This window comes from Haliotis rufescens, unplaced genomic scaffold, assembly GCF_023055435.1.
Source record: "Haliotis rufescens isolate VD_foot unplaced genomic scaffold, xgHalRufe1.0.p SCAF_10, whole genome shotgun sequence".
Taxonomy (NCBI): domain Eukaryota; kingdom Metazoa; phylum Mollusca; class Gastropoda; order Lepetellida; family Haliotidae; genus Haliotis; species Haliotis rufescens.
Window position 1 is genome coordinate 36,778,414 of NW_025963780.1, and position 25,598 is coordinate 36,804,011.

The window sequence follows — 25,598 nt, forward strand, 5'->3', positions numbered from 1 at the left end:
CATTCATTGAGTGAGTGAGTGAGTGTGGGTGAGATCGAGCGAGCGAGTGAGTGAGTGAGTGATATTTCGGCGCACTCAGCAATATTCCAGTTTAATGACGACGGCCTGTAACTAATATAGCATATACCAGGCAACCAGTGGTTGATAGCATGAACACCAGGCCACGACTGCATGTAATAGTCCAGGTTTTCAGCAAGGCGAGGGACTACAAGAAAAGGGCTTCACGATGGACCCATGTCTGGCATCAAACCCTGGCGTTAGGCGTGTACGAGCGAACGCTTCAACCACTAGGCTACCCAGTTGCCTTAAATACACTTTAACGAACACAGTTAGAATGAAAGACTAATTGTCATAGCTTTGTCGTTTTTGATTATGACGAACAAACTAACTGCGAGGTCGCAATATCAGTACTGTAATAGAGTTACCTCCCTTGGCAAGATGAACCACCGATAATGCGATTTCGCTACTAGTATATGTTTTAATAATCTGGAATATATCATTTCATTTCATAATTTACTCTTTTTTTTATAAATATGAAACAATGAGTTTGTAAATATTTTAATGCAAATAGTGCTAGCACGCCATATATACGTATACTCTCAGGATTGCAACTGGATATATTTTTCGAGTTTCATAAATATTATAAATAGTGGAATGTATAGGTAAATTATTGCTGTACAATATACACTTAACAAAACAGGTGCAAAGACGTCCGGGAAAGGTGGAAAGTCAGTAACGAGTACAGTCTCCTCGAGCTGCTATCACCTCATGGCAGCGACTGCCAATAGATGCAATCAAGTCGAGATAACAGCCCGGGGGATGTTCTGTCACTCCTCCTCTAGTTCCTGAAGTGTCTGTGGCGGTGGTTGACGTTGACGGACACGACGATCCAGCACGTCCCACAGATGTTCAATAGGGGACAAGTCTGGCGAGCGGGCAGGCCAGGGTAGCGTAGGTACGTTGTTCTGACGCAGAAACTCTGTGCAAACACGTGCGACGTGGGGTATGGCGTTGTCCTGCTGAAAGATGCCACCATTGACGTTGATGAAGGGGACAACGTGGCGCTGCAGGATCTCGTCTCGGTAGCGTAGACCATTCAGAGCACCATCCACTCTCACAGCTCCTGTCCGGCCTCCGTGATGAATGCCTCCCCACACCATGACGCTTCTCCCTCCAAAACGATCCATTTGCGGAACGCAATTTTCAGCGTAACGTTCGTTTCGACGTCGGTACATACGGGCACGTCCATCAGCACGTCTCAGCGGAAAACGGGACTCACCCATGAACAAAACACGTCTCCATCTTGCTTGAGGCCATGTCACCGAAAGGACGTTAAAAGATGGTACTTGTTGTTACCCTGCCTTGCGATCGGCATTGGGGGGATCAAAGAAGGGCTGGTCGACTCGGGGTCAGTATCAGGGTCATGGTATCTGAGTGCGCTAGCACTAAGAAGCATGCATACGCCAGGCTAGTGCAAGCAGACAAACACACACATACACAAACTCACAGCAATAATCAAGTTATATCACACCAAGGGGGCGGTCGGGTAGCCTAGTGGTTAAAGCGTTCGCTCGTCACGCCGAAGACCTGGGTTCGATTCCCGACATGGGTACAATGTGTGAAGCCCATTTCTGGTGTCCCCCGCCGTGATATTGCTGGAATATTGCTAAAAGCGGCGTAAAACCATACTCACTCACTCACTCACTCACTATATCACACCAAGAATAGATCCCCTACCTCCAAACTATAGTCAGTTTGCGAAAACTGTTTACATGTATATCCACAATCACGTGACGTCTTGCAATAGGCGCGTGACATCAGCTGCGCCACTGATGTCATCTTGGTTCCATGTTGGTTGCTGTGTATCATGAGCGATGGGTTTAACGCCACTTTCGGCATTTCACTTTTATCAGCTTAATTTTGGGGAAAGTCAAAAAGTGGTTCTTGTTGTTGAAACCCGTTTTATAGTGCTAGCCCAATGAGATACCATGCAGCAGTTTAACATGAATACCCCACTCAGACACAGTTCTGTTGGCAGGCCATCACAGCACCCGTGGAGATCCGGTTTAGAACAGATCTTCAGCAACCCATACCTGTCGTAAGGGGCCGCCAACGAGTCGCTGAATTGGTTGATGCATGTCATCGTGTCCCGATTGCGTGCGTGGATCGATACTTATGATGACAACCACTGGAATGTCTGGTCCAGACTTGATTATTTACAGACCGCGGTCATTTTGTTGGATTATTACGCGGCGTTAAACTACAATGGCAAAATATATTGCAGCGAATCTTGGATTCTGAACCTGGAAGAGGTGAACTTGACACTGCGAAGGGACACAACTCTTCAACACTTACACCACTGAGTCATCCGTGCCCCTAAAACGACATCCCATGACGAACCCACTGTCCGCAGTACTGCCTGTACGGGTTGCTATCATATGAAGTTTATCAACACTTGAATTCAAGTCTCCATTTGTCATGATTAGATAAGTTAGACAGAACTGGATGGACCACGTCCAAGTACAGTCACGTCTGAATCTGTTGTAGTCCGTCCTAGCAGCGGCTGACAACCTTGACGGCACAGACAATGGGGAGGTGATAAACGGAGATAATCTCACATCTTCTCGGATATCTTCAGCGTCCTGTGACCAAATCACCGATATTCTCTTTGTTTACATCAAATAACATCTCCGTGGCCTGTGATTCACTCATGGTGTACAGACACATGACCCAACTGGCGTAAAGAACCATATAGTCCATAGGAGAGCAACGTGCTTGGGTGTCTACCTATTCAAAGTCTAAAAAGGTCCGATGGGGAAATATTCTTCCAATGATGTATTATTGAGGAGGGCGGCATCGTTGTGCTGTATATCCTTTATCTATTTAGCATTATCGGGATTAGCGTTAATCTCGCGCTACTGGATCCAGGGATCTAGTGATGAAGCAACCTCCCTACATCCGGGCATTAGAAGGCATGCCAGAGACTTGGAACTTGTGGAAGGTTAGTATTTTTTTGGATCACATTGATACGATCACCATTTTTTTATTTTTAAAGATTAAGTGTAAGTGAGTATTTATAGTGCTAGCTCACTGAGATGAATGCCCCACTCAGACACAGTATACTGACTCCGTGGTCCCTTTAATGTCGAGCGCTAGGCAGGGTAACAGCAAGTACCATCTTTAACGTCATTCGGTATGCCACGGCCAGGGCATCGAATCACCGGCCTTCCGCTCACCGGGTAAATGATATCAAGCAGTCACTGATTATTCCCACCCCTCGGTATCCACTTACCCACGATGAAATGTCTTGAAATATTGTGTAGCTCGAACAAGCCCAAATCTGCCTTGATTCACATATACCCTTTCTTAAAACTACGGGACGCCACGTCCAACCCCATTTGACCTCACCCTAAAACTGGTTTTCTCCCGCGTTTACGACCACCGTAAACATACTCCAGTTTGCTCACTCTCAACACAGTCGGCAATTTGGGCTGAACATTGCAAGGTTACGGAAAGGGACGAGCTTTGCCGATCTCAGTTTGCTGTCCGTCGTTATTGGCCGTGCTGCATTCGTGACCAATTCGTCCCATTCCGGGACAAGCCTTGTTGTAGGTTACGGAAACATACGAGTGGTGACGAATGGGTGATGCCAGTGTACGATCCAAAAAGTGTGTGTGTAGTAGTAGTAGTAGTAGTAGTAGTAGCAGATGGTACTTGTTGTTACCCTGCCTGGCGCTCGACATTAAAGGGATCACGGAGTCAGCATAGTCGTCGTAGTTTTGTGTTTCAAACTCGATTTTGACGTGTGAATGGTTGACAACCATAAGTTGGTCGCATACAACCAATCACATAATGCGTGGATATGATATGACTTTAACATTCATCTCCTTCAAAATGTCGTCAGCTTTTGAGAGAAGTGAAGAAGAACTAGGTGACAACAGCAACAACAACAACAACAACAACAACAACAACCTTGTGTAAACACAAGTAGACTTGTAGACTTATGGCGCCTTCAGCTCACAAGCAGGGGCGGTCGGGTAGCCTAGTGGTTAAAGCGTTCGCTCGTCACGCCGAAGACCCGGGTTCGATTCCCGACATGGGTACAATGTGTGAAGCCCATTCTGGTGTCTCCCGTCGTGATATTGCTGAGATATTGCTAAAAGTGGCGTAAAACCATACTCACTCACTCACTTAGCTTATAATATCCGGCGTTGAACCCAGACGTGTCTATAAACATGGAATAGGTCCAGACTGATTACAAGTAATCCACACGGGATCACGTGACACTTCCTGTCAGCACCAACTGTGATCGAGAGTCATTATATTCATGTTAAGTGTACAGAAACGGTCATGGGCATTTAGGGGCTTCAAGCGATTATTGAAATCTGATGCCTTTAATTAGCTGTTTAAACGGATACATTTAACCGTTATTGCCCAGAGGGCTGAATAACGCAGGGCTGCGTGCACCCCGTGGGCTTAATGATATATCTGTTCCGAGTTCGTTATTGGTTTCAAAAAAGGTAGAAATAAAATTACATGTTTATAAATTCGTTTTGTTATTGTTTGCTGTTCAACGCCGCACTCGGCAATATTTCAGCAAAATAACGGCGGCCTGTAAATAATCAAGTCTGGACCAAACAATCTAGTGACATCATGATCATCGATCTATGCAATGAAATACGATGTTATGCATCAACCAAGTCGGCAAGCCTGACAAACATGGGTTGGTGAAGATCAGTCAGTTCTAACCCTGATATTCACGGAGTAGGAGTTAGTTGACTGACTGATTATTGTTTAACGCCCGTTTGAAATTTCTTTTCGGAAACTGGAAACGCCTCATCAGCAATAGTCTAGCAATATCTGAACACGTGGATTCTATGGAATACTGTAAGGGACATTTTCGCGATCGCGCATTCTCGCGATCTCGACCTTTGGAAACGAGGTAAATATGCCCAAAACACGAGAATGCGAGATCGCGAGAACGCGAGATTAGGCCAAAATCTCGCGTTCTCGCATTCTCGTGCTTTTGGTACATAGCACTATTTGTCAAAAGTCGACAACGCGAGAATGCGACATTTGGACATGATGCAAAATCTCGCAATCTCGCAATCTCAACTTGTCAAATTAGGCCACAAAATAACGAAATCGCGAGAACGCGAGAATGCGACATTTCATTTTCTCGCGATCTCGCGTTCTCGTGTTCTCGCGTTTTAGACGCTGTCCGTGCGCATGCGTAATATCATAAGGTCAAGGCCCATGCGCACGTTAGTAGTCCTTTGGTCATGCTTCTTTCATGCTTTTCATTCTCCAAGTAGCATTTAGCAAACTTATGACTTGAGCTTGAAAATGCTATGTAATTTACATACACAAAGTCTGAGTCATCTCCCGTTGTAACAGTTTCCTATGTACTTTATAATAAAACCCTCAACATACTAAATATAATTTAACAAAAGAAATTGTGTATATGAATGTCCAATGATGGTGAAAACATTAATGTGTCCGAAAGCTGGAAACAAAACTATCACCGTCAGTGAGTGAGTGAGTAATATTGTTTAAAGCCGCATCAGCAGTATTTCAGCTATTTGCGGCTACACTGTCAGTTACAGAAATAATCACAAGCCAGTGAGTTTCTCAATGAGGCAATTTTATACACGGCTAGAATATTCATTAAAATAAAATTCTCACAGACCAATTTGTAGATAAAATGATATTGTCCGATGTTGTTTTTGTGTTTTTTATACGATACCATATTCGCTACTTTAATTAATAGATTTTCATCCGCTCCCGCCTGACAACAAAACATCCTGCCTTACATTATTCTAATGCCCTTAAATTTCTAGAAATAGAAGTATCGTTAATATGAGTGTTCCTACTTTCTTTATCTGATAAAATACTCCGTACACGTAGCCCTACTGAACACACATGATGCATGTGAATCGCATCCGTCGACAGCAATTGTACACAAAAGCCTAAAGTAGGTCTATAAGAACAAAATAAAACGTTAAAAATAAAATGCCTCCTGTCTCCCATGATTTTAAAAAATCAATCAAACTGTAACTATTAATTTATTGCGGCCTTAACATCCAAATGACAGGCATGCTTATGCTGGAAAAGTACCCCCAATATCCATCCTGGGGGACCGGCATGGCTCTGAATAAGTGAGTGAGTTTGGCTTAACACTGCTTTGCACAGTATTTATATTTCAGTTATAGCCCGGTTTGTCGGTTTAAAGGGACACTAATCTTCTTCTCGGCTGTCTAACACTGTCAGCTGGGGCTCACTATCTGCCGTGAGTCGATTTGCTCGCTGACGCAACTGAGCGTGACAAGAGACTGGACTACCATGTTCAAGAACACTGATTGGTTACCTGTAATCTCTGAATGTCAGACAAAGGGCGCATGTTCTGAGCTAACGAGTGGTTGATAGCAAAGATATACAATCAAGCAGGTGACGCATTGACATTTTAAAGTTTAAATCACTTGGTACAAATCTGTCAAGTTATTTATTGCGTAGGCGGAGTCGCTTTGCTTCGGAGACGAATTGTTAATAAAGCCGTAAGCAGTGCTTGCAAATTAAATCCTTGATAGATTGTAACTTAAGACTTGAAATGTGGTCTTATCTGGCGTTATATTGGATGTGGAATCTGGACCATAGGGACAGATTCATATATGGACAGCGCTCGTTACAGATGGCTGCATACTTTCCCAACATCCTATTACGGACCCCGTGGCCTAGTAGTGTCTTGAGAGCGGAAGGTCGGTGGTTCGATCCCCTGCCCGCGTCATACTAAATTACGTCAAAAGATGGTGCTTGTTGTTACCCTGCCTGGCCCTCGGCATTAAGGGGCTGAAACAAGGACTGGTCAGCTCGGAGTCAGTAGACTGTGTCTGAGTGGGGTTTCAATGTTAAACTGCTGCTAGTTCCATAAATTCCGAACTAGCACAAGCAGCTACGCACACACACAAACCTCCTCACACGCACACACGCACGCACACACACAAACCTCCTCACACGCACACACGCACGCACGCACACATGCATATGCACGTCGTGATATAAGGGCAGTAAGCTTGAACGTTAAACCCCATTTCACCTCCCCTCATCATCCTCTGTTCTAGGTGACGTCCTCAACTGTACACCTAGGTCCGTGGACAACTTCCTTGGCAACTTCATGACGCTGCAAGACACCCAGGACGGCGGCGTGGTTATCCACATCCTCATCGCTTGCTACCTCATCGGGGCACTGGCTCTCCTCTGTGACCATTACTTTGTTGTCTCCCTTGAGAGAATATGCGAGGGTTAGCTATCTTACTTGGTCATTCTTAATATACAGAAGGGCAAATTGACAGTCTCGGCCATTTTGATTTATGTTATTCCAACACCGCCTCTTCTACGTGATTTTTCATATTTGATGATATCAGCTATCCATGCTTGCCGTAAAAGGCGACTATGCTTGTCGTAAGAAGCGACTAACGGGATCGGGTGGGCAGGCTCGCTGACTTGATGGATGTCATAGTATCCCAATCGATGCTCATGATGTCAGTCACTGGATTGTCTAGTCAAAACTCGATTATTTACAGACCGTCATATAGCTGGAATATTGCTGAGTGCGGGGTTAAACAACAAACAAACAACCAAACAAATCAAAGCCGCGGTAATACCAACAATACCAAATACGAAACTAGAATAGCAGTCCATGCAGGCTACTTCTCAGAATTTTCTATCTCAGTAAATATTTGCAATCTGGAGATTTTCTTCCCTTTCTTTGTCTCGATTTGGCTGTGGCGATCATCGCTTTTCTCAAACAAACAACAAGAAGTGTATAGCTTCTGCATCCAACTTACCTTGACATTTGAAACACTCGAAACTGCAACAGCTATGACGTAGAATATATATTTATAACATAATTTAAAATTGTATATGGTTGGTGTACATGATCAGATCTGAAAACAAGTTGATTATACAATCTGTTTCAGATTTACAAATTGAGGCGGATGTTGCCGGGGCAACTTTCATGGCGGCGGGAAGCTCAGCTGCAGAATTCTTCACATCTATAATAGGTGAGAGACTACACCAGAGAGAGCTTAAAGAGAGAGAGATTCGGGGGAGAGAGGATATATAATGAATGGTGCATTTTCCAACTGATAAATATCAGTTTGATGTACGTTTATTTGCCGAGTATATATTACCAGTGAATATTTAAATTTATGTGACGTTTGTACAAGGATGGGGGTGAGCGCACTAGCGCCTGTGGTTATGTCGTCCTCCGTCAGATGGTGAAGGTGGGGTGAGGGGAAATGGGGTTTAACGTCGCGTCCAAGATTATTACATCCACGCAAGTGTGTGTGTGTGTGTGTGTGTGTGCGTGTGTGTGTGCGTGCGTGCGTGCGTGTGTGTGTGTGTGTGTGTGTGTGTGTGTGTGTGTGTGTGTGTGTGTGTGTGTGTGTGTGTGTGTGTGTGTGTGTGTGTGTGTGTGTGCTCTCGCGTGCGTGCGTGTGTGCTCTAGTCGGGACTTACGCCGGCTTTATAGTGCTAGCCCGCTGAGATACCATGCCGCAGTTTAACAAAGATACCCCAACATCCGGGCTATCCGAACGACCAGTGGAGTTGACTTCAAAAGTTGTTTGATCAGGGTTACATTAGTAAAGCGTTCAAACGTTTCATGGCAGACATTCGGAGACTATTTCCCAATTTGACACGTCAGTGACACAAATTTGTCCGATGCAATTCACTCCTTTGACTTGTGTCACATGTTACCGCGTTTATTCAGGTGAACAATTGACTTGCCTGTGCATGTGTTTGGGACGAATGCAACCGTTGGCGCAGGATACATGCAACCTGTATCATCACCATGTGACACTGATTTATAAACACAACCTAGGTTATAGTCGCAATCATACAACCGTGTACAACAAAGTGTCACGTTTATTCAATTGTCAGACTCTGTGACCGCTGATGGCTTATCGTCGAGCCTCAGGGGCACGGATCGTTGCTCATGTCTTCAATCTCTGGTTTCCCTGCCCAGACTCACGGACCGCCGAGATACAGCTGGAATATATTACTAACTGCGGCGTTCAACAACAATCACTCATCAACTCTTTATCGTACAGGAGCGATGGGGTAGCCTAGTGGTTAAAGCGTTCGCTCGTCACGCCTACAACCCGGGTCCGATTCCCACATAGGTACAATGTGAGAAAACTCACTATATCCTTTCTCATAACTACAGAGCGGCAGGTTGGTCTCACCTTAAACCTGAGTTTATCTCCCGTGTTTACGAGCATAGAAAGGAACTCCAGATTGAGCAACTCACTCACTCACTCACTCACCCACTCACTCAATCACCCACCCACTCACTCACTCACTCACCAAAACACCCACCCACCCACCCACCCACTCACTCACCCACTCACTCAATCTACCACTCACTCACTCACTCACTCACCAAAACACCCACCCACCCACCCACCCACTCACCCACTCACTCACTCACTCACTCACTCACTGTGGTGGCACCATCAGGTTGTAGCAGACCGCTGAACATCCGCAACCTGGCATAGAGTTAATATTTATAATTTGTAAATTCACCAACTTGAGTCCATCATTATATTCTGTTCGCAACAGGTGTGTTCATCGCCAAGAGTGACATCGGGGTCGGCACGATCGTTGGTTCAGCAATATTTAACCTCCTCTTTATAATCGGCGTCTGTGGTATATTCGCTGGCGTGGTATGTATATCATTAACTTTTTGCCGCATACATTATATTCCTTTTAGAATACTCAATCATTTTTTACACAATATTTTATTCTGTGTACGCAACGTGAATATCAAACAGGAATAGTTGACATGCCTGCCAGGTGTCATACGGCCTGACTGATGTGGAAGGTTTTGGGTGTTTTTTGCTTTGCACCGGGTTTCTTTGATCAGCCTACCCGTGAAGATCCGGGTAAGAATACGTTTTCAGCAGCCCATGATCCTTGGTTTGTAAGTCCAATACACATGCTGGTTGGTTTTACAAAAGAGGGACCGCCTCCGTGGTCTAGTGGTAGAGCGTCCGCCCGGAGAGCGGAAGGTCCGGGGTTCGATCCCCGGCCGCGTCATACCAAAAGACGTTAAAAGATGGTACTTGTTGTTACCCTGTCTGGCGCTCGGCATTAAGGGGCCAAAACAAGGACTCACCTCACCTCACCTCACTTCACCTCACAAAAGAGGAGAACGACTTACGTTATGACGTGTTATGACCGGAACAGTGTTCAAAGCGGCGTGACGCGTGAAGATCAGGGTTAGAATAGGCCTTCAACAACCCATGCTTGCCGTAAAAGGTGACTATGCTTGTCGTAAGAGGCGACTAACGGGACAGGGTGGTCAGGCTCGCGGACTTGGTTGATGCATGCCATCGATCCCAATTGCGTGGATCGATGCTTGTGATATCAATCACTGGATTGTCTGGTCTTGATTCGATTATTTACAGACCGCCGTCATATAGCTGGAATATTGCTCAGTGCGGCGTAAAACAACCAACCACCCAACAACTGATCACAGCCATTGATGCAAATAATTACCATATGTCACACCTGGCGAAACACAGTAAAATTGTACTGTCGTCACTTTCGGTACCCGTAGGTGTCATGGTACTGCATACGCTTAACCATTACATGCAACATATACATTCTGTTTCACAACCCAATACATTATGTCTGTACCAGATACCCGAGAGACAGGTTATTACAAGTTGTAAACATGAACCTCTACTTCAGCGGAGTTACATGTCATTATGAAGTTAGTAGGAACCCCATCAGAGGTGAGGTGGGGTTGACGATCATCAGAGGTGAGGTGGGGGTGACCAGGCAGTGACGATCATCAGAGGTGACGTGGGGGTGACGAACATCAGAGGTGACGTGGGGGTGACCAGGCAGTGACGATCATCAGAGGTGACGTGGGGGTGACCAGGCAGTGACGATCATCAGAGGTGACGTGGGGGTGACCAGGCAGTGACGAACATCAGAGGTGACGTGGGGATGACCAGGCAGTGATGATCATCAGAGGTGACGTAGGGGTGACCAGGCAGTGATGATCATCAGAGGTGACGTGGGGGTGACCAGGCAGTGACGAACATCAGAGGTGACGTGGGGATGACCAGGCAGTGATGATCATCAGAGTTGACGTGGGTGTTGACCAGGCAGTGACGAACATCAGAGGTGACGTGGGGATGACCAGGCAGTGACGAACATCAGAGGTGACGTAGGGGTGACCAGGCAGTGATGATCATCAGAGGTGACGCGGGGGTGACCAGGCAGTAACGATCATCAGAAGTGCCGTGGGGGTGACGATCATCAGAGTTGACGTGGGGGTGACGATCATCAGAAGTGCCGTGGGGGTGACCAGGCAGTGACGATCATCAGAGGTGACGTGGGGTTAATCAGGCAGTGACGATCATCAGAGGTGACGTGGGGGTGGCCAGGCAGTGACGATCATCAGAGGTGACGTGGGGTTAATCAGGCAGTGACGATCATCAGAGGTGACGTGGGGTTAATCAGGCAGTGACGATCATCAGAGGTGAACCAGGCAGTATCAATCATCAGAAGTCAATCATAATACGTCAGAGGTCACAGGAGGCTTGTACTAAAAGACTCACGTGTTTACAGGTGGTGCAACTCACGTGGTGGCCCGTCTTCAGAGACACTCTGTTCTACCTGTTTTCTGTACTGGCACTGGTCATCGTCATCCAAGATGGCGTCGTGGAATGGTAAGATTACAAGGACATTAATGGGAATTTAATATAGATTCACCTCACAGTTTGCAAATTTAAGATTTCGTGTGCAGCCAGCAATATATGGGTACCAGGTAGGACAGAATGGAAATATACATTGATAACACGTTGAGACAAACGGTTTGGCTGGCATTTGGATATATCAAATATTTCGCAAAGACATTAAAGCCCTGGCTGAATTGGATTCTAGACTGGATAGGAAGGATCTATGATCGATAATTTTGGTTTCAAATCCAAGATTCGCTTTTTGTGATTCTTTTGTTAACATTATCAAAATATGTTCAAATACTGTTCGACGTCGCATTAAACCTAACTCCGTCACTGTTGCAGGTTCGAGGCCATGACTTTGTTAGTGATGTGTATTATCTACTTCGTTATTCTGGCCTTTAACCGGAAACTTGAACACATCGCACAAAAGGCGGTTAACGGCTTCCGGTCATGCGTGAAGGGATCATCTGACCTGGACGACAGCGAGGTTAAGACGCCCTTGCTGCGGGGAAAACGGAGACGTTCGATTTCAAGCGAAGGTGTTGACGTGGAAACGAGTTATTCCGATGTTGAAAGTCGTTCCACACAATCGGAGGCCATCAGCGAATCCCACGAAATCAGCGCCTCCTCATCTTCTGACAAGTCCTGTAAATATATCAACAAACCTTCCTAAAGTTCCGTGGTTCCTAAAAACGTCCTTCATGAAATTAATAGCATATAATCTTTAACAAAACTGATATAGAAAATTCCCCGTGAAGGGGATAGGTCTTCAGCAACCCATGCTTGTCGTAAGAGGCGACTATACTTGTCGTAAGAGGCGACTATGCTTGTCGTAAGAGGCGACTATGTTTGTCGTAAGAGGCAACTATGCTTGTAGGAGGCGACTATGCTTGTCGTAAGCGGCGACTATGCTTGTCGTAAGCGGCGACTATGCTTGTCGTAAAAGGCGACTATGCTTGTCGTAAGAGGCGACTAACGGTATCGGGTGGTTCGCCGACTTCGTTGATGCATGTCATCGTACCATAATTGCGTAGATCGATGCTCATGATGTCAATCACTGGACTGTCTTGTCCAGACTTGACTATTTACAGACTACCGTCATATAGCTGAAATATTGCCGAGTTCAAAACAAACAAAAATGACATAGAAAATAGTATAAAAGTGTCACTTTGAGGTCCCAGTTTAGGGAATTAAAGGCGACACGTGTGTTCAGCTGACTAATTCATAATTCAAAACGAACAGGGGGTATTCTCTGTTGTTAAAAAACATTCATACACAAAGTATACAAATACACATACACAACGTATACACCCGTGTGTACAAGAAGTTTTTATACGATGATGGTGTATTTGTGGGTATCACAGCCGGGACCTTAACTTTGCAGTGATATAGCAGTGATATAGCGACTGTTTTCAGCCTAGTAACGTTTTGATAACGTTTGTAATGTTTTGGTCAAATCCATTTTTGAAGTGAATACTTTCTTTAGACCGGTAGTGTATAATTTTCCTTGTACATGGGGCGGTGGTAATATCGTTCACTTAACGTTGCTGTTTAACAAAGCCACTTGGGATGTTCCTACCTTCGGCATTGCTGAAACACTCACTCAATACCTGTAAAATTCTGCTGTTTGTTTTTACAGTGCCCAATCACCATTCTCCTTGGATTATCCCGGATTCCATCTTCCTGAGAATATTTTGGGTTGCCATGGTTCCCGTGAAAGTGTTGTTGTTCCTGACGGTACCGGACTGCCGACGTCGGACGACGTGGAGGAAGATGTACCTCGTCACCTTTTTCATGTCTGTTCTCTGGATCGCCATCTTCTCCTATTTGTTGGTCTGGATGGTCACGATTGCGGGTGATTTTCTCCCTTGGTTCAACATTAATGTATACTACAGTAAAACACGGTTATAACGAACTCAAAGGGACTATTATTTTTAGTTCGTTATAAACATAGTTCGTTATAAGCATATATACAGCATAATTACAGCAAATAGTCGGGACTAAAAAGTAAGTTCGTTATATCCGTCAGTTCGTTATAAGCGTGTTCGTTATAACCGTAGTTTACTGTACTCAAAAGAAGTTAAGGATCACCCGATACTTTCATAATGGTAAAGCTAATCTGACATGAGAGATTAACTATAGTAATATGAAAGAATCCGGTGATCCTTAACTTCTTTTGAGTAGTATACATGGCGTGCATCCACGTATTACCACCACACATGTCACTGAGCAGGCATGTGCTCTTAATTGTCACTCGTTAACAGCCGGCCTGGTAGCTATGTGGATTTAGCACCGCTTTGACCAGTGTTTCGGTAATGCCACGACATGTCATGAATTTAAGGCCGCCTCCGTGGTCTAGTGGTAGAGCGTCCGCCCGGAGATTCGATCCCCGGCCGCGTCACACCAAAAGACGTTAAAATATTGTGCTTGTTACCCTGTCTGGGGCTCGGCATTAAGGGGCTAAAACAAGGACTGGTCGGCACGGAGTCAGTATACTGTGTCTGAGTGGGGTATTCGTGTTAAACTGCGGCATGGTATCCCAGTAAGATAGCATTATAAATCGGCATTAGCCCGGACTAGTACAAGCAGCCACACACACGTGCATGCACGTCGCTATATGAGTGCAATAATCTTGGACGCTACGTTAAACCCAATTTCGCCTCACTAACCAGGTGTTGTTGTGTAACCAGGTGTTGCTTTGTAACCAGGTGATGTTGTGTAACCAGTGTTGTTGTGTAATCAGTGTTTTTGTGTAACCAGGTGTTGTTGTGTAACCAGGCGTTGCTGTGTAACCAGGCGTTGTTGATTAATCAGGTGTTGTTGTGTAACCAGTGTTGTTGTGTAATCAGTGTTTTTGTGTAACCAGGTGTTGTTGTGTAACCAGGTGTTGTTGTGTAACCAGGTGTTGTTGTGTAACCAGGTGTTTTTGTGTAACCAGGTGATGTTGTGTAACCAGTGTTGTTGTATAATCAGTGTTTTTGTGTAACCAGGTGTTGTTGTGTAACCAGGTGTTGTTGTGTAACCAGTGTTGTTGTGTAACCAGTGTTTCTGTGTAACCAGGTGTTGTTGTGTAACCAGGCGTTGCTATGTAACCAGGCGTTGTTGATTAATGAGGTGTTGTTGTGTAACCAGTGTTGTTCTGTAATCAGTGTTTTTGTGTAACCAGGTGTTGTTGTGTAACTAGGTGTTGTTGTGTAACCAGGTGTTTTTGTGTAACCAGGTGATGTTGTGTAACCAGTGTTGTTGTGTAATCAGTGTTTTTGTGTAACCAGGTGTTGTTGTGTAACCAGGTGTTGTTGTGTAACCAGGTGTTGTTGTGTAATCAGTGTTGTTGTGTAACCAGGTGTTGTTGTGTAACCAGGCGTTGCTATGTAACCAGGCGTTGTTGATTAATCAGGTGTTGTTGTGTAACCAGTGTTGTTCTGTAATCAGTGTTTTTGTGTAACCAGGTGTTGTTGTGTAACCAGGTGTTGTTGTGTAACCAGCTGTTTTTGTGTAACCAGGTGATGTTGTGTAACCAGTGTTGTTGTGTAATCAGTGTTTTTGTGTAACCAGGTGTTGTTGTGTAACCAGGTGTTGTTGTGTAACCAGGTGTTGTTGTGTAACCAGGTGTTGTTGTGTAATCAGTGTTGTTGTGTAACCAGGTGTTGTTGTGTAACCAGGTGTTGTTGTGTAACCAGGTGTTGTTGTGTAATCAGTGTTAGTGTGTAACCAGGTGTTAGTGTGTAACCAGGCGTTGGTGTTTAACCAGGCGTTGCTATGTAACCAGGCGTTGTTGTGTAACCAGGTGTTGCTTTGTAACCAGGTGTTGTTGTGTAACCAGGTGTTGTTGTGTAACCAGGCGTTGCTATGTAACCAGGCGTTGTTGTGTTACCAGGTATTGTTGATTAATCAGGTGATGCTGTGTTACCAGTGTTGTTGTGTAACCAGTGTTGTTGTGTAACCAGGTGTTGTTGTCTAACCAGGCGTTGCTATGTAACCAGGCGTTGTTGTGTAACAAGTGTTGTTGTGTAACCAGGTATTGTTGTGTAACCAGGCGTTGGTGTTTAACCAGGCGTTGCTATATAACCAGGCGTTGTTGTGTAACCAGGTGTTGTTGTGTAACCAGGTGTTGTTGTGTAACCAGGTGTTGGTGTTAACCAGGCGTTGCTATGTAACCAGGCGTTGTTGATTAACCAGGTGTTGTTTTGTAACCAGGTGTTGTTGTGTAACCAGGTGTTGCTTTGTAACCAGGAGATGCTGTGTAACCAGTGTTGTTGTGTAATCAGTGTTTTTGTGTAACCAGGTGTTGTTGTGTAACCAGGCGTTGCTATGTAACCAGGCGTTGTTGATTAATCAGGTGTTGTTGTGTAACCAGTGTTGTTGTGTAATCAGTGCTTTTGTGTAACCAGGTGTTGTTGTGTAACCAGGCGTTGCTATGTAACCAGGCGTTGTTGATTAACCAGGTGGTGTTGTGTAACTAGGTGTTGTTGTGTTACCAGGTGTTGTTGTGTAACCAGGTGTTGTTGTGTAACCAGGTGTTGCTTTGTAACCAGGTGATGTTGTGTAATCAGTGTTTTTGTGTAACCAGGTGTTGTTGTGTAACCAGGTGTTGCTTTGTAACCAGGTGATGTTGTGTAACCAGTGTTGTTGTGTAATCAGTGTTTTTGTGTAACCAGGTGTTGTTGTGTAACCAGGCGTTGCTATGTAACCAAGCGTTGTTGATTAATCAGGTGTTGTTGTGTAACCAGTGTTGTTGTGTAATCAGTGTTTCTGTGTAACCAGGCGTTGGTGTTTAACCAGGCGTTGCTATGTAACCAGGCGTTGTTGTGTAACCAGGTGTTGTTTTGTAACCAGGTGTTGTTGTGTAACCAGGTGTTGTTGTGTAACCAGGTGTTGGTGTTAACCAGGCGTTGCTATGTAACCAGGCGTTGTTGATTAACCAGGTGTTGTTGTGTAACCAGGTGTTGTTGTGTAACCAGGTGTTGCTTTGTAACCAGGTGATGCTGTGTAACCAGTGTTGTTGTGTAATCAGTGTTTTTGTGTAACCAGGTGTTGTTGTGTAACCAGGCGTTGCTATGTAACCAGGCGTTGTTGATTAATCAGGTGTTGTTGTGTAACCAGTGTTGTTGTGTAATCAGTGTTTTTGTGTAACCAGGTGTTGTTGTGTAACCAGGCGTTGCTATGTAACCAGGCGTTGTTGATTAACCAGGTGGTGTTGTGTAACTGGGTGTTGTTGTGTTACCAGGTGTTGTTGTGTAACCAGGTGTTGTTGTGTAACCAGGTGTTGCTTTGTAACCAGGTGATGTTGTGTAATCAGTGTTTTTGTGTAACCAGGTGTTGTTGTGTAACCAGGTGTTGCTTTGTAACCAGGTGATGTTGTGTAACCAGTGTTGTTGTGTAATCAGTGTTTTTGTGTAACCAGGTGTTGTTGTGTAACCAGGCGTTGCTATGTAACCAAGCGTTGTTGATTAATCAGGTGTTGTTGTGTAACCAGTGTTGTTGTGTAATCCGTGTTTCTGTGTAACCAGGTGTTGTGTAACCAGGCGTTGCTATGTAATCAGGTGTTGTTGATTAATCAGGTGTTGTTGTGTAACCAGTGTTGTTGTGTAATCAGTGTTTTTGTTGTAGCCAGGTGTTGGTGTGTAACCAGGCGTTGCTATGTAACCAGGCGTTGTTGATTAACCAGGTGGTGTTGTGTAACTAGGTGTTGTTGTGTTACCAGGTGTTGTTGTGTAACCAGGTGTTGTTGTTCAACCAGGTGTTGTTGTGTTACCAGGCGTTGCTATGTAACCAGGTGTTGTTGTAAAACCAGGTGTTGTTGCGTAACCAGGCGTTGCTATGTAACTAGGTGTTGTTGTGTAACCAGGTGTGGCTGCGTAGCCAGGTGTTGCTATGTAACCAGTGGTGTTGTGTAACCAGGTGTTGCTATGTAACCAGTTGTGTTGTGTGACCAGGTGTTGCTATGTAACCAGTGGTGTTGTGTGACCAGGTGATGCGCTAGAGATCCCGGACACGGTGATGGGTCTGACGCTCCTGTCTGCTGGCACCAGTGTCCCGGACTGTCTGGCCAGCCTGTATGTGGCCAGGGATGGTGAGTCAGCGAGTCAGCGTCTGAGTGTGTGAATGTTAGTGTTTAAGTACGGAAGTCAGTGTGTGAGTGTGTAAGTACGGAAGTCAGTGTGTGAGTGTGTAAGTACGGAAGTCAGTGTGTGAGTGTATAAGGCAGTGTGTAAATACGGAAGTCAGTGTGTGAGTGTGTAAGTACGGAAGTCAGTGTGTGAGTGTGTAAGTACGGAAGTCAGTGTGTGAGTGTGTAAGTACGGAAGTCAGTGTGTGAGTGTGTAAGTACGGAAGTCAGTGTGTGAGTGTGTAGTTACGGAAGTCAGTGTGTGAGTGTGTAAGTACGGAAGTCAGTGTGTGAGTGTGTAAGTACGGAAGTCAGTGTGTGAGTGTGTAAGTACGGAAGTCAGTGTGTGAGTGTATAAGGCAGTGTGTAAATACGGAAGTCAGTGTGTGAGTGTGTAAGTACGGAAGTCAGTGTGTGAGTGTGTAAGTACGGAAGTCAGTGTGTGAGTGTGTAAGTACGGAAGTCAGTGTGTGAGTGTGTAAGTACGGAAGTCAGTGTGTGAGTGTATAAGGCAGTGTGTGAATGTGTAAGGCAGTGTGTGAATGTGAGTGTGTAAGTACGGAAGTCAGTGTGTGAGTGTGTAAGGCAGTGTGTGAATGTGTAAGGCAGTGTGTGAATGTGAGTGTGTAAGTACGGAAGTCAGTGTGTGAGTGTGTAAGTACGGAAATCAGTGTGTGAGTGTGTAAGGCAGTGTGTGAATGTGCCAGTGAATATGTGTGTGAGTGTGCCAGTGAATAAGTGTGTGAATGTGCCAGTGAATAAGTGTGTGAATGTGCCAGTGAATAAGTGTGTGAGTGTGCCAGTGAATAAGTGTGTGAATGTACCAGTGAATAAGTGTGTGAGTGTGCCAGCGAATAAGTGTGTGAGTGTGTGGGGCAGTAAGTGTGTGAGTATGCCAGTGAATAAATGCGTGAGCGTGCCAGTGAATAAGTGTGTGAATGTACCAGTGAATAAGTGTGTGAGTGTGCCAGTGAATAAGTGTGTGAGTGTGCCAGTGAATAAGTGTGTGAATGTGCCAGTGAATAAGTGTGTGAGTGTACCAGTGAATAAGTGTGTGAGTGTGCCAGTGAATATGTGTGTGAGTGTGCCAGTGAATAAGTGTGTGAGTGAGTGGGGCCGTAAGTGTGTGAGTATGCCAGTGAATAAATGTGTGAGCGTGCCAGTGGATAAGTGTGTGAATGTGCCAGTGAATAAGTGTGTGAGTATACCAGTGAATAAGTGTGTGAATGTACCAGTGAATAAGTGTGTGAGTGTGTGGGGCAGTAAGTGTGTGAGTATGCCAGTGAATAAATGTGTGAGTGTGCCAGTGAATAAGTGTGCGATTGTGCCAATGAATAAGTGTGTGAATGTACCAGCGAATAAGTGTGTGAGTGCCAGTGAATAAGTGTGTGAGTGTGTGGGGCAGTAAGTGTGTGAGTATGCCATAGAATAAATGTGTGAGCGTGCCATTGAATAAGTGTGTTAATGTGCCAGTGAATAAGTGTGAGAATTTGCCAGTGATAGATAAGGTATTTCTTCAAATTCCATATAAAGTGGCAGAAAGACAGTATGATGCTTTGCCAAGTATCGTAATAAATTTAGTCAATCAAGTCAAGAACAGTGAATAAGTGTGTGAGTGTGCCAGTGAATAAGTGTGTGAGTGTGTGGGGCAGTAAGTGTGTGAGTATGCCAGTGAATAAATGTGTGAGCGTGCCAGTGGATAAGTGTGTAAATGTGCCAGTGAATAAGTGTGTGAGTATACCAGTGAATAAGTGTGTGAATGTACCAGTGAATAAGTGTGTGAGTGTGTGGGGCAGTAAGTGTGTGAGTATGCCAGTGAAAAGATGTGTGAGTGTGCCAGTGAATAAGTGTGCGAATGTGCCAGTAAATAAGTGTGTGAATGTACCAGCGAATAAGTGTGTGAGTGTGCCAGTGAATAAGTATGGAATGTGCCAGTGAATAAGTGTGTGAGTGTGCCAGTGAATAAGTGTGCGAATGTGCCAGTGAATAAGTGTGTTAATGTGCCAGTGAATAAGTGTGAGAATTTGCCAGTGATAGATAAGGTATTTCTTCAAATTCCATATAAAGTGGCAGAAAGACAGTATGATGCTTTGCCAAGTATCGTAATAAATTTAGTCAATTAAGTCAAGAACAGTGAATAAGTGTGTGAGTGTGCCAGTGAATAAGTGTGTGAGTGTGTGGGGCAGTAAGTGTGTGAGTATGCCATAGAATAAATGTGTGAGCGTGCCATAGAATAAGTGTGTAAATGTGCCAGTGAATAAGTGTGAGAATTTGCCAGTGATAGATAAGGTATTTCTTCAAATTCCATATAAAGTGGCAGAAAGACAGTATGATGCTTTGCCAAGTATCGTAATAAATTTAGTCAATCAAGTCATGAACATCTGCACCGATGTGTATCAATCAGACATGAGAAGAAATGACTTCATAGTCACAGCAATGTCTATTGCAATGGTTGCATTCTTTCGACACGTTTGCTCTTGATCCGATTTTAATACAAAGTTGCAGGGGTTGTCGTAATTGTGGATAGAGATGCATTGTCTCTTTGCTAGTCTATCTCTCATTATGCTAGTCTATCTCGAATTAGTTGGGAATGAACCACTATCAGTGTATTTTTGGTATAGTTATCTAAATGATATTCTTTAGCAGTATACAGAAGGATGTTACATATGCCTACAGCAAGGCTAATATTGACAATATCGTTGGTAACCGAGTGAGCACAAAATAGATCCTTTGTTATTGAGTTACAATCGTTATTACAGAGCCTTCCTAATAATAGTGTGAGTGGGTAAGTCAGTAAGTGTGTGAGTGTGTACGTCAATATGTGTGTGTTCCAGTGAATATGTGTGTGAGTGTTTAAGTACGAAAGACAGTGTGTGAGTGTATAAGCCAGTATGTGAATGTGTGAGTCAGTGATTTTGTGTGTCAGTGAATATGTTTGTGTGCCAGTAAGTGTGTGATTAAGTCAGTAAGTGTGTGAGTGTGTGTGTGTAAGTCAGTAAGTGTATGAGTGTGTGTGTGTAAGCCAGTAAGGGTGTGAATGTGTGGGTGTAAGCCAGTAAGTGTGTGTGTGTGTAAGCCAGTACGTGTGTGAGTGTGTGTGTGTGTAAGTCTGTAAGTGTGTGTGTGTGTGTGTGTGTGTAAGCCAGTAAGGGTGTGAGTGTGTGTGTGTGTAAGTCAGTAAGTGTGTGAGTGTGTGTGTGTAAGTCAGTAAGTGTGTGAGTGTGTGTGTGTAAGCCAGTAAGGGTGTGAATGTGTGGGTGTAAGCCAGTAAGTGTGTGAGTGTGTGTGTGTAAGCCAGTACGTGTGTGAGTGTGTGTGTGTGTAAGTCGGTAAGTGTGTGAGTGTGTGTGTGTAAGCCAGTAAGTGTGTGTGTGTAAGCCAGTAAGGGTGTGAGTGTGTGTGTGTAAGCCAGTAAGGGTGTGAGTGTGTGTGTGTAAGTCAGTAAGTATGTGAGTGTGTGTGTGTAAGCCAGTAAGGGTGTGAATGTGGGTAAGTGAATATGTGTGAGTGTGTGTGTAACTCAGTGTGTGAGAGTGCCTCTTTGAGTGTGAGTGTGTGTGTGTAAGTCAGTAAGTGTGTGAGTGTGTGTGTGTGTAAGCCAGTAAGGGTGTGAGTGTGTGTGTGTAAGTCAGTAAGTGTGTGAGTGTGTGTGTGTAAGCCAGTAAGGGTGTGAATGTGGGTAAGTGAATATGTGTGAGTGTGTGTGTAACTCAGTGTGTGAGAGTGCCTCTTTGAGTGGGAGTGTGTGAGTGTGTGTGTGTAAGTCAGTAAGTGTGTGTGTGTGTGTGTGTGTGTGTGTGTGTAAGCCAGTAAGGGTGTGAGTGTGTGTGTGTAAGTCAGTAAGTGTGTGAGTGTGTGTGTGTAAGCCAGTAAGGGTGTGAATGTGGGTAAGTGAATATGTGTGAGTGTGTGTGTAACTCAGTGTGTGAGAGTGCCTCTTTGAGTGTGAGTGTGTGAGTGTGTGTGTGTAAGCCAGTAAGGGTGTGAGTGTGTGTGTGTAAGCCAGTAAGGGTGTGAGCGTGTGTGTGTAAGTCAGTAAGTGTGTGAGTGTGTGTGTGTGTGTGTGTAAGCCAGTACGTGTGTGAGTGTGTGTGTGTAAGCCAGTAAGGGCGTGAGTGTGTGTGTGTAAGCCAGTAAGGGTGTGAGTGTGTGTGTGTAAGTCAGTAATTGTGTGAGTGTGTGTGTGTGTGTAAGCCAGTACGTGTGTGAGTGTGTGTGTGTAAGCCAGTAAGGGTGTGAGTGTGTGTGTGTAAGCCAGTAGGGGTGTGAGTGTGTGTGTGTAAGCCAGTAAGGGTGTGAGTGTGTGTGTGTAAGCCAGTACGTGTGTGAGTGTGTGTGTGTGTAAGCCAGTAAGGGTGTGAGTGTGTGTGTGTGTAAGCCAGTAAGGGTGTGAGTGTGTGTGTGTGTAAGCCAGTAAGGGTGTGAGTGTGTGTGTGTAAGTCAGTAAGTGTGTGAGTGTGTGTATGTAAGCCAGTAAGGGTGTGAATGTGGGTAAGTGAATATGTGTGAGTGTGTGTGTAACTCAGTGTGTGAGAGTGCCTCTTTGAGTGTGAGTGTGTGAGTGTGTGTGTGTAAGTCAGTCAGTGTGTGAGTGTGTGTGTGTAAGCCAGTAAGGGTGTGAATGTGGGTAAGTGAATATGTGTGAGTGTGTGTGTAACTCAGTGTGTGAGAGTGCCTCTTTGAGTGTGAGTGAGTGAGAGTGCGTGTGTGAGTCAGTCAGTCAGTTTGAGTGTGCTAGTGAGTGATATAAGTTAACATTAATATTGTACGATACATCGTACATGACAGGATACTTTGCATATGACACATGGTACATTAGATACGGAACACGGTACATAATATACGACACATGGTTCATTAGATACGGAACACGGTACATTATATACGATACATGGTACACTACATAGGGAACATGGTACATTAGATACGGAACATGGTACATTGGATACGGAACATGGTGCATTATATACGACACATGGTACATTAGATACGGAACATGGTACATTATATACGACACATGGTTCATTAGATACGGAACATGGTACATTATATACGACACATGGTTCATTAGATACGGAACATGGTACATTATATACGATACATGGTACACTACATAGGGAACATGGTACATTAGATACGGAACATGGTACATTATATACGATACATGGTACATTATAAACGATAGATTATTCTTTATATACGATACATGGTACATTAGATACGGAACATGGTACATTATAAATGATACATGGTACATTATATACGATACATGGTACATCACATTCGATGCATGGTACATTATTTACGATATACGGTACATTATATACGATACATGGTACACTACATACGGAACATGGTACATTATAAACGATAACTGGTACATTATATACGATGCATGGTACATCACATTCGATGCATGGTAAATTATAAACAATACATGGTACTTTAGATACGGAACATGGTACATTATAAACGATACATGGTACATTATATAAGATACACGATACATTATAAACGATACATGGTACATCACATTCGATGCATGGTACAATATAAACGATACATGGTACATTAGATGCGGAACATGGTACATTATAAACGATACATGGTACATTATATAAGATGCACGATACATTATAAACGATACATGGTACATCACATTCGATGCATGGTACATTATAAACGATACATGGTACATTATATAAGATACACGATACATTATAAACGATACATGGTACATTAGATGCGGAACATGGTACATTATAAACGATACATGGTACATTATATACGATACATGGTACATTATATACGATACATGGTACACTACATAGGGAACATGGTACATTAGATACGGAACATGGTACATTATATACGATACATGGTACATTACAAACGATACATGGTACATTGTATACGATACATGGTACATCACATTCGATGCATGTTACATTATATACGATACACGATTTCTTTTATTGCCATCTCCTTCTCTATAGGCCTCGGTGACATGGCCGTCTCGAATTCCATCGCAAGCAACGTCTTCAACATTCTCATGTGCCTGGGGTTACCATGGTTACTGGAGACCGCCGCAGTCAACGTAGGCGAGACCGTCACCATCAGCAGCGGGGCCCTGTTGTACGACTCCATCATCTTGCTGGTGACGGTGGCGCTCCTCATCGCGGCGCTCTTCGTCAACCGCTGGAAGCTGAATGTGAAGCTCGGCATGTTCTGCATATTCACCTACGTCGTCGTCATAGGAGTGTCGTGTCTCTTCGAGATGAACATATTCGGCGACCTGAACCTCCCGGCATGTCCGAGATAACGTGGATACGGTTGAGCCACTGTTGAGCCAATGTTGTTGTGGGAACCTCGCACATGTATCCTCGCCATGACACTGGCCGGTTCCACGTGTATACATCGGGGGATATACAGCGAACATACACAATCTATCGGGTTAAACATAGTTCGTCACAAACGGAGTACTGATAAGGTTTCGCTCGTTTGCCTCAAGTGACATCGTCTGAAACGACATATAGTTCGTAGTTAGAAGTTTCACTGTATATTTATATGACACTCTCTGGTAAATCTGAAACCCTACCATACATCGAGCGTGCTCTTGAATTTTAACTTCATCTCTTCACGAGATTTTTATGAACATTAATTTTATCAGAAAACAATATTCTCTGTACTAGGCGGGGTAATTCAAGCAGTGGTTGGATGCTTCTCATATCCTCTGAAAACTGATTTTACTTCATGGAATTGTGATCAGCGAGTCCTACTCCAAGTCCTGCTATATGCTCACACTCACTCACTCACTCACTCACTCACCCACTACGAGCCAAGCATAACCAGTATAACACTGGGGGATGCATGAATGACACACACAAGACTAAATGGCCCACTAACATAAAGCCAGCTTAGAGCCACGAGACCCGTGAAGATCCGGGGGAGAATGGGTCTTCAGCAACCCATGCTTACTGTGATAGGCGACTATACTCGTCGCAAAAGGCGACTAACGGGATCGGGTGGTCAGGCTCGCTGACTTGGTTTTTGCATGTCATCGATCCCTATTGCGTGGATCGATGCTCATGATATCAACCACCGGATTGTCTGGTCCAGACTCGATTATTTACAGACGGCCGTCATGTAGCTGCAATATTGCTGAGTGCGGCGTTAAACAACAAACAAACAAACTTGAGCCGCGATGAATGTTACTCCCATACTCCTAAGGTATATACTAAGGTAGTCGTAGCGCTAAGATCGCTTTGTGCAAGTGGACCCAGTGGTCTATAACGGTATATCATCAAACAAAGATATACAAACCATCCTTGCAAGTCTTTGAAAGGCTTTTAAAAGTGATACACATAAGGAAGAGAATGTATGGATGTCAACTTCTTTATTATGAGGAACACAAAGTTTCGGGGTCTTTACTTACTCCTTCATCAGGAGATGTTATGAAGTAAAGAAGTTAATACGGCGATGGAGTCAGTATATACTCCGAAACGTTGTGTTCCTCATTAAAGAAGTTGACATCCATACATTCTCTTCCTCATCCTTGCACGTCCATAATAGTTTTGCAAGTCTAGATTTTTCTCAGTGATTCTAAAATTCTCTCGTCTCTTTCTACCTGAAAATAAATATTAATTCAACCATTACAATATGTTTATGTCAGTGACGAATGTATTTTGGGGGTTAGAGTACCTTGCTCTCATTGTAAAGCCATCTTCAGATGA

General features: G+C 44.2%; 1 protein-coding gene across 1 annotated transcript; it reads left to right on the plus strand.

The window, feature by feature from the left end:
- The first annotated feature begins 2,500 nt into the window (after window positions 1-2,500).
- LOC124131066 (sodium/potassium/calcium exchanger 3-like) lies at window positions 2,501-24,885 on the plus strand. The gene is made up of 9 exons (XM_046494151.2): window positions 2,501-3,001; window positions 7,119-7,298; window positions 7,977-8,060; window positions 9,622-9,725; window positions 11,644-11,744; window positions 12,099-12,403; window positions 13,396-13,611; window positions 17,728-17,829; window positions 23,862-24,885. Exons 1-9 carry the CDS (start codon window positions 2,812-2,814, stop codon window positions 24,185-24,187), a joined length of 1,608 nt encoding a protein of 535 aa, XP_046350107.2. The 5' UTR covers window positions 2,501-2,811; the 3' UTR covers window positions 24,188-24,885.
- Window positions 24,886-25,598: the final 713 nt, after the last annotated feature.

Bases quoted from the DNA above. Each gene is read 5' to 3' on its own strand.
- LOC124131066 (XM_046494151.2), top strand. From the start codon at position 2,812: ATGGGGAAATATTCTTCCAATGATGTATTATTGAGGAGGGCGGCATCG. The intron at 7,299-7,976 runs GTTAGCTATCTT...AATCTGTTTCAG, and splicing joins CCTTGAGAGAATATGCGAGG to ATTTACAAATTGAGGCGGAT. The intron at 17,830-23,861 runs GTGAGTCAGCGA...CCTTCTCTATAG, and splicing joins CCTGTATGTGGCCAGGGATG to GCCTCGGTGACATGGCCGTC.